We start from the raw sequence: 9,032 nt of genomic DNA, 5'->3' as shown, positions 1-9,032 counted from the left end.
ACTGATAACCCAACTGCTGATAATGTACCTCAAAGTCTAAAGAGATCAGATTTCATCTTTTCGTCTCGGTAACTTTGTAATGTTTCATTCCTGTTTGCTCCAGTGCTTTCTGATCAGCCTGGGGTGTGGAAAGTGAAGGATTTCTATTAACTGTAATTGCTTTAATATTTGGGACTGTGTTGGTTGATGCAGTCCCCACTGTTGGGCTTCTGTTCAGGAGGTTGGGGAGGGGACACTATACCAAAAATATTCCTGGGTTTAGTGATGTTAACTCTGTTAACTCATCTGTGCTGGAGATGAGCCCTGGCAAGAGCTGTCCTGCCTTTGAGGGTGGAGTGAAACTTTTCCCTGACTTTCAAAGGAAGGTGCTCCTGGCCAGGCCTGCATGGTGTTGGTTCATTCCCTGGAATACAACTGATGAAGTCTGGTTTATTTTTAAGTGATTCTTGTTCATCATTTATGATCTGACTGTTACTGAAATGTGTGGGTATCTCAGAAATAACAATGTCTGTGTGCTTCCATTTCTGAAATCTGAGGTCTGAGAGTGAAACCAGAAGTGGTTACCAAAAAATGCATCCAAGTATATTTTCAGTTTACTTCCATTTTGTCCTTCTGCAGTTGCTGAGGTTGAGCAGTGTGGTTTAGAGCTGGGGAAAGCTCCTGCCTTGCAGCTCAGATTTGATGGTAGAGGGTTAAGCTGCTGGTCATTTTGGAAATGCTTAAGTTTTGTTTATGTAAAAAAGTACTGTGCATCTTATCTCCCCCTGCCCTCCCTCCTTCCCTGAATGGTCCCATTTAGGAACAGGGTCCGTGCTCTTTGGAGGCCTTTGAATTCAGGAAATGACAAATATTACTTGATAAATTCCATCTTTTTCTCCACTGCTTCCATTTCTGATGCAATGATGGCCCTTGACTGCACTGGGTGAGGTGATACCCAAAGCCCATCACAGCTTTCAGATTCCACCCAAACTGCCTGTGCTGGTGCTCCTCTCTTGGGGAAGCATCAGGAATCAGACCCAGCCCTTTCCCTGGTGGTACAAAAACTGCTGGAGAAATTCCCTCCCAATGCAAGCTTTAAATCTTGTTCCTTGCTGAGTTTGTTGCTGCTGTAAGGGGTCAACTCACTTGTGTGTCCTCCAGGGTGAGATGAGGCTTGACAATCTTTATTTCAGCATGCCAGTATAACCAGTTCTGTGAGCTCCAACAAATGTGAATAAGTTTACAAGGTGATATTTTTTTGTCAATTTTGTAAACAAGTTCAAATGAAGTTTACCATGTGCGTACCTGCTGTGTACTCTCGTTTGTGCATGACTCAGTTTCTCTGCTGCCTTCTCCTACCTCTCTCGGAAAAATTTTCCTTCTAATCCTAAAACCTGAAGTTAAAACACTGCCATTTCTTCCTTGTCAACGGATGACACGAAATGGCTCATCAGCAAATCTCTGGGGAGTCGCCATCACCTAAAGCGCGCGTTTTTACGGGCAAATTACTTCTGCAGGAATGTCTCTTGCCAGGGTGCATGGACGAACCGGGCTCTACAACACCCCCTCCTGCCTGCCAGGTACTCACCCATCCTTTACTACGCCTTAGTTTTAAAGGTCGGCAGCGATCGCCCCGCTGCCTCCGAGCCCGCGACCTTCGCTCCGGCGCTGCCTCCCTGGCGGCGGCGGCGCTGCCCCGCGCGCCGTGCCGGGTCCCGGCGGCCCCGGGGCTGCATGGCCGGGCCGGGCCGGGCCGGGCCGGGCGGGGCGGAGGAAGTGACGCCCGGAGCCCGCCGGGGCCCCGCTCCGCCCCGCCCCAGGAAGCGACGCGCCGGGGCCGCGCTGACGTTCGGCGGCGGCTGCGGAGCGATGGCGGCGCCGCTGGCGGCTCCGGGCGGCGCCGGGGCCGGGCCCGGGCCCGCGGCTGGGGCGGCGCGGGGCGGGCGCGGCCCGGCGCTGCGTGAGGGGGCGCGGGTGTCGGCGCTGTGCCTCGCCTGGTACGGGCTGAGCGCCGGCGGCAACGTGGTCAACAAGCTGCTGCTCGGCGGCTTCCCGCGGCCCGTCACCGTCTCGCTGTTCCACATCCTGGGGCTGTGCGGGCTGCTGCCGCCGCTGCTCCGCGCCTGGCGCGTCCCGCCCGCCGGCCCCGCGCAGCTGCCGCCCCGCGCCTACCCCCGCTACATCCTGCCGCTCGCCTTCGGCAAGTACTTCGCCTCCGTGTCCGCGCACGTCTCGCTCTGGAGGGTCCCCGTGTCCTACGCGCACACAGGTGAGGGCTGCGGGTGTCCCAGCGCCGGCTGAGCTCGGGGGGAGCGGCCCGCGGGGATGTCCCGGGGGCCGGCCTGGGTTCGTGCTCAGTGGGGTGAGCTGAAGCTCGGGGTGTGCTCCTGTGGGCACCTGGGGCAGCGTCCCAGTACCCACCCTGTGCTCATACAGGTATCCTGTGCAGTGTCCCAGTACCCAGGGTGTGCTCTGAGTGCCCAGTGCAGTGTCCCAGTACCCACAGTGGGTGCCCAGTGCAGTGTTCCAGTACCCACCCTGTGCTCATACAGGTATCCAGTGCAGTGTCCCAGTACCCAGGGTGTGCTCTGAGTGCCCAGTGCAGTGTCCCAGTACCCACAGTGGGTGCCCAGTGCAGTGTTCCAGTACCCACCCTGTGCTCATACAGGTATCCAGTGTAGTGTCCCAGTACCCAGGGTGTGCTGTGGGTGCCCAGTGCAGTGTTTTAGTACCCACTGTGGGTGCCCAGTGCATTGTCCCAGTACCCAGGATGTCTGTGGGTGCCCAGTGCAGTGTCCCAGTACCCAGGGTGTGCTCTGAGTGCCCAGTGCAGTGTTTTAGTACCCACTGTGGGTGCCCAGTGCAGTGTCCCAGTACCCAGGGTGTGCTCTGAGTGCCCAGTGCAGTGTCCCAGTAGCCTCTCTATGCTCATACAGGTATCCAATGCAGTGTCCCAGTACCCAGGGTGGGTGCCCAGTGCAGTGTTCTAGTACCCACTGTGGGTGCCCAGTGCAGTGTCCCAGTACCCACAGTGAGTGCCCAGTGCAGTGTTCCAGTACCCCCGCTGTGCTCCTACAGGTATCCAGTGTAGTGTCCCAGTGCTCACTGTGTGTTCTGTAGGTTCCCAGAGCTGTCCCCAGTGTGTGCTGGCAGCAGATCCAGGGGCAGTGTGTGCCCTGTGGGTGCCCAGAGCACCAAGATCCACTTGGCACAAGTGCCCAGGACAGTGACAGGGAGGGAGAGCCATGTTGCCTGGGCTGAGCCCCTGCTCCATCCCTGTGCCCGTGGTGGTTGCTGAGCTGTCCCGGTGCCCAGCGATGTTTTCTTGCTGTCCCCAGTGAAAGCCACGATGCCGATCTGGGTGGTGCTGCTGTCACGGATCATCATGAAGGAAAAGCAGACGACGAAGGTGCGGACAGGTTTGCTGAGGTTTCTTCTCTTGGCACTGCTTGGTGGGTGCTGTGCTGGCTTTGGGTGGATTTTGTGGCTGGAATTAGATCATGCAGATTTTAAAATCCCTTTTACTGTGAGTGTAAAATACATCTAAACACTGACCAGGGTGATGCTGTCTGATGCACTGGAGTTGTCAGTTCTACTGAAGTCACTTTTCCTTGAGCTACAGTAGTAAAAGGGTTGATCCCTAATTCAGCAGGATGTATAAACTCGTTGGAAATTCTTAGCAGATGCCATTTACCCCTCTGTCCCTGCTGCAGGTGTACCTGTCTCTGATCCCCATCATCACTGGTGTCCTGCTGGCCACGGTCACAGAGCTGTCCTTTGACATGTGGGGACTCATCAGTGCACTTGCTGCTACCCTGTGCTTTTCACTTCAGAACATCTTCTCAAAGAAGGTACAGCTCTGTTCACAGCACTGGTGTCACCCTTCAGCAGGACAGGGTGTCATTTCAATTACATAAATGGTTTTTTTTTAGTTGGCTTTGCAGTCAGACAAGCCCAGAGGGATGGTTGTCATTTGTGTATTCCCTGCAGCTCTTCCTACCTGTTGGAGCTGTTGCACTGAGTTTATCCTGAGCCCTTTACTCTTCAACATGGATTTTTTTTTTCTGATGGCAATTCAATAGTGCTTAAATTCAACAGTTCATTTAATGTATCTTGTTATATCAAATCATTCCTGTCAACACTGGGCACTCCTTGAAACCACAGTAACAAAATTAAAGTTTGTGGTTTGGCTCTGTTTAGTTACAAAATGATTTCTGTTTTGTAGAGTTATTAATATTAATTTTAATTTTAATATCTTGTTTATACTAAGAGCCACCACCCAAAAAACCATTGTTTTTCAGAGACATCAGTTTGTCTCTGGTCACCTTAATAGGAAATTAATACTATAAGGGTATTTCCTTGTTTTCCTAACTTACCTGTTCCCTAAAGCAGTTTGTTTCCTGACTGCTGTTCAAAAATGGCTCTTGTCAGGTGTTGAGAGATTCCAGAATTCATCACCTTCGGTTGCTGAACATCCTGGGGTGCCACGCTGTGTTCTTCATGATCCCAACGTGGGTTCTGGTGGATCTTTCTTCCTTCTTGGTAGAGAATGACTTGGTAAGTGCTGAATTTGGAGAACTGTTTGCTGTTATGAAAGAAAAGAGAATAAAACCAAACAAACTGCAGCACCCAACCAGAAAAGTGCTCTGAAGTGTTTCAGTGTAGTTCTTGTCAGTGTGGAAGGAAGTGTTGTGAAACACCTGCAGATTGTTTCACAGGAGGAGTTAACAAAGTGTTTATTGTGAGAATTCCTGTCAGGGTTAGGAGAGGCAGTTTATGGACAGCATGAATTTCAGGAGCTGGGAGCTGGAGGCAGGAACAAACACTCCCAGAGTGCGTGGGGAATGTCCTCTGGGCTCTCAGAGTTGGGAGTTGCAAAAAGACTTGCAACTAATAAAGTTGCAAGTCTTTGCTAATAGAGCAAAGAGCTTGGGGCCTCTTTAGAGCTCAGTGCAGAAATTCCTCCCTCCAATGGCAGGTAGGAAGTGCCTCAGGCTGTGTTTGTGTTGTTACCTGAAACCCGAGATAATTTTTTTCTCCTTCTGTTTGCTTTGCCACAGAGCTCCATGTCTCATTGGTCCTGGACCTTAATGCTGCTTATAATCAGTGGATTCTGTAATTTTGCCCAGAATGTGATTGCCTTCAGTATCCTTAACCTGATCAGCCCCCTGAGTTACTCAGTGGCCAATGCCACCAAGAGGATCATGGTGATCACCGTGTCCCTGATCATGCTGCGCAACCCCGTCACCAGCACCAACGTCCTGGGCATGATGACAGCCATCCTGGGGGTCTTCCTGTACAACAAGGTGAGCCAGGGCTTGCTTTATTCACCAGCAAACACAGCTGAAGCAGTCCAGCAGCTCTGAATTACTGTTTGTACAAGTTCAGAGCTCCTTGAGCAAAAATGGACAACACAGAGGGCACAAGGCTCCGTGGCAGAGGAGAGGTGAGCATGGCCCAAGGGAAGGACTGGGGTCACACCAGCTGCTGGGCCTCTCTCAAAATTAAATTTTGATCTTTTCTTGAAAAGAGAAGTAACTCAGAATCTCTTGCGCAAAACACCAGCTTGTTTGTTTGGCATGTGAGAGGAGTGAAGTTTCTATTAGAAGCCACTGATATTTTAAGACTCTAAGAAAAAATTGATGTGACTGTAGAACTGGCTGCTTTTTTCTGGGTGTGTGAATATGTCTAGGTGATATCTTAGGTGATATCTAAGAAAATCTACCTTCACTGAAGGGTTGTCAGGCCTTGGCAGGGGCTGCCCAGGGAGGTTTGGAGTGCCCATCCCTGGAGGTGTCCAAGGAAGGCCTGGATGTGGCACTCAGAGCTCTGGGCTGGGGACAAGGTGGGGATGGGGCACAGCTTGGACTTGATGAAATCTTTAAAATTAGAGGGTTTTGGGAAAGCTGCAAAAGAGAGGTTTCAGAGACAGCAGAACTGCAATTAGTGCTAAGCAGTAGCCATAAGATTTGTCAGCAAAATAGTTATATGAGAATTAGAAAGTAAGGACAAACAGAACACAGGTTTGTGTATTAATGCTTGGATAGAATATCTCCCTAAGCTACAGAAAAGTCTATCTAGTGAGATGTTAGGAAGTTCTGAACTTAATAATGGAGCTCTCTGCATTGTGTTTTAAGGCTTACAAGCAGGTATTGTATTTGAAACAGCAAGCATTGCTTTAATCAAAGGTATGTGTGCTTATAGTGCTTGGATGGAACTACTGTCAATATGCTTTTGCTTTGTGTGATTGGGCAAAAAACTTCTAAAGTGAGTTGTAACATTGAGTTTTGTGTCTGCTGCCTGGGATGTGAGCTGCTGGCATCTTCCCATTGTCATAACCATGTAATGAGAGTGATCCTGGAAAATACAACAGCTTGAGAATTGTTCCCCAGCAGCCCCATCCTGTTTGTGACTTGTACACAGACCCCTGCCAGCCTAAATGATTCTGTGACAAACTCTCTTCCTTTCCCAGACAAAATACGACGCAAACCAAGAGGCAAAGAAGCAGCAGCTGCTCCCAGTGACCACTGGAGACCTGGTGAACCTGGAAAGGCACCGAAACCCCCCTGAGAAGTCCCAGAATGGACTCGCAGCCTTTGGGGACTTCCAGTACGGCCGCAGCAACCTCCTGACAGAGCACTTCCAGCACAGCAGGCAGAGCTACCCAGCAGCCTACAACCTGAACCGTTTTGATATTTAGGATCCTGGCAGACAGGTACAGACTGTGATATCAAAGTGTCCCCAGCATTATCAGCAAACTTTCAGTACATCCATGAATGTCACCACGCCATTGAACTGTGTGGGTTTGGCAGCGGGGCAGGTGCATGTGGAGGGGAGTGGTGCAGGACCTGCAGCTGCTGCTGGGCAGAGCTTTAAACCTGGGACAGGCAGACCTGACACTGGAACCAAACCCACAGAGCAGATCCTGGTGAGGTGCACGTGTCACTGCACAGTGGAACATCTGTCTCTGCTCCTTTCAGAGTCTGCCAGCTCCTTGTTCTCTTGGCAGCTGAATTCTGGCCAGTATCTCCTTTCCATGCTGGTAATGTCACCTTTAACTTGTTCTCTGATAACGGTTCAATGATCCTTTTAATGAAGCTTTCAGGAAGAAATGAAAGCAAGGGGTACTTGTGCTGATCAGGGTTGACTGAGGTGGATCAGCTGCAGGCAGGTAAACTCGAGTTCATCTCCAGCATCTGTGCAACTTCTTGTGGATATTCACAACTCTTGTGCCTCTGCCTTCAGCCCTGGATGACAAAGCAGAAGTGTTTCTGGAGGAGCAGGCAGTGGAAGGATTGATCTCTCCCAGAACTGCTTCAGGAAAAACACAGTTCTCCAAATCACTGCTCGTGGCAGAGAACGACCAAGCCCAACCTGAAATCATCATTGTTTTCTGAATCATGTAGTCCTGTAACTCCAGACATTGCTATCCCCTGGCCATGCAGGAAACTCCTTCACAAATAAAAGTGTTTGGAATAATATGATTTTATTTTTTTACTTGCTTCACACCTGTTCTTTCAAAACTGTTTTGTTGCTTTAGAAACTGAAAGGTGAAAGGTGTTTTGTTCTCAGTTTTATGCATAAATTATGCTCTCTTATATGAGTTATATATTTTGAATGCATTGATTTGAACAATCATCATTATTAATTGTTTCTTAAATCTTTTTAGCCCCTAATTGTTTGGGGTTTTTAAATTTCTTAATTACTGGTGTTGGAGTAGCTGTGTGGATTTAGCCTGACTTCCACTTCCTGCTGAAAGAAGTTAAATTTTGTATCCTGTGCTGTTCCTGCAACTCCCCTGGCTCGAATAGGAAATGAAAAAACTGTTTGAATCAGCAGTAAATAGATAATTTATGGTTAAGAACTGATCCAGTGTCAGTTCTAGACAAGGTGATTGTGTACTGCATTTGTGCATGGAAGGGATGAAACCTGGCTTTCCTTCCCTTGAATTAAATTCCTTGGAATGAAGTGAAACCCATCCTGGAACTTGGATTTCACTGAATCAGAATTTTCTGTCATTGCTTTAGTAAAAGATTTTAGGGGCCTTCTTTCCTTCCCAGACTGTTGTACAGTGAGACTTTGACAGCATAAGTTTTATGCTTTTAACCAGAGAGGTACCAGACACCAGTGACAAAACCCAGGGTGTGTCACAGAACACTCCTCTTATTTATTGCTTTAAAATGACCATTTCCATGATGTGAGATGATGATTTGGCTCCTTTCTGGATAATAAAGAATTTATTTTTAAGTGCAATTCAAGCTGATCTTATTCTTTTGGCTGCTGGGGTGGTAGTTACATGAACAGCCTTCCACCAGAGAGTCCAAAAGAGGAAATGGTCCTTCTGAAACTTGAGAGATGGGTTAAAAATGCTGCTGCTGCTGTGTGTGAGCAGAACTTCTTGCCTTGACTGGAGTTCAGTGTGTTTGTGCTACCTGAGAACTTGGGCTTTTGGTAGAAAATCAAAATAAATCTGTCCCTAACCAGGGTGAGCAAGGTCAAGAGGAAATCTTTCCTTCAGATGAAATTTCTTTTGCCTGTTCCAGTATTAATGACTGTATAATTACTTCTTTTTAATACAGAGAAAATGCCAAATGCCAAATGTGTGTTTCTAGGGCTCACTTCCCAGCACTTCAATGGTTTTACTTACAAGTAACAAGGATCTGGTGGACTCTGGATTTGGATTAGGTGCTGACTCTGCAGACTGATTTGAGGATGAGATTCAGGTTGGGATTTTCAGGAGGGGCTGAAGTTCTCCTGCTGCTCTCAAAGGCTGTGAATTCCTGCAAATGCTGAATTGTGTCTTTGTGCCTCAGTTTCCCTTTTGGAAAATGGAGATGATTCTTCTCTACATCCCAGGGGGTAAAATACCAGAAAAAAGTGGCAGTGGGGCCCCAGAGATGTGCAGGCATGCTCTGAGTTCATCTCTCCATCCTCTGCTGTGCCAGGTTCCTACCACCTCAGCTGCTGCAGGGAGTAAATAAAAACCAGATCAGAGGCTTTATTAAATGTATTCAGATTGGTTTCCTTTGAAAGAACATAACCAAACCTTTTCT

At 48.8% G+C, this 9,032-nt stretch overlaps 1 protein-coding gene across 1 annotated transcript; it reads left to right on the top strand.

Annotated features, from left to right (window-relative positions):
- Nucleotides 1-1,824: 1,824 nt before the first annotated feature.
- On the top strand, nt 1,825-8,232 carry SLC35E1 (solute carrier family 35 member E1). The gene is made up of 6 exons (XM_064396707.1): nt 1,825-2,248; nt 3,318-3,388; nt 3,693-3,830; nt 4,411-4,536; nt 5,040-5,285; nt 6,452-8,232. Exons 1-6 carry the CDS (start codon nt 1,849-1,851, stop codon nt 6,677-6,679), a joined length of 1,209 nt encoding a protein of 402 aa, XP_064252777.1. The 5' UTR covers nt 1,825-1,848; the 3' UTR covers nt 6,680-8,232.
- The last annotated feature ends 800 nt before the right edge of the window (nt 8,233-9,032 follow it).

Source organism: Passer domesticus, chromosome 21 (genome assembly GCF_036417665.1).
Source record: "Passer domesticus isolate bPasDom1 chromosome 21, bPasDom1.hap1, whole genome shotgun sequence".
Taxonomy (NCBI): Eukaryota; Metazoa; Chordata; class Aves; order Passeriformes; family Passeridae; genus Passer; species Passer domesticus.
Note: the sequence above shows the minus strand (reverse complement) of the source record. Positions and strands in the feature narration are given on the sequence as shown.

Excerpts from the sequence above, each read along its gene's own strand:
- SLC35E1 (XM_064396707.1), top strand. The coding sequence starts at position 1,849 with ATGGCGGCGCCGCTGGCGGCTCCGGGCGGCGCCGGGGCCGGGCCCGGG. Across the intron at positions 2,249-3,317 it reads CGTGTCCTACGCGCACACAG|TGAAAGCCACGATGCCGATC; the intron begins GTGAGGGCTGCG and ends TGCTGTCCCCAG. Across the intron at positions 3,389-3,692 it reads AGGAAAAGCAGACGACGAAG|GTGTACCTGTCTCTGATCCC; the intron begins GTGCGGACAGGT and ends TCCCTGCTGCAG.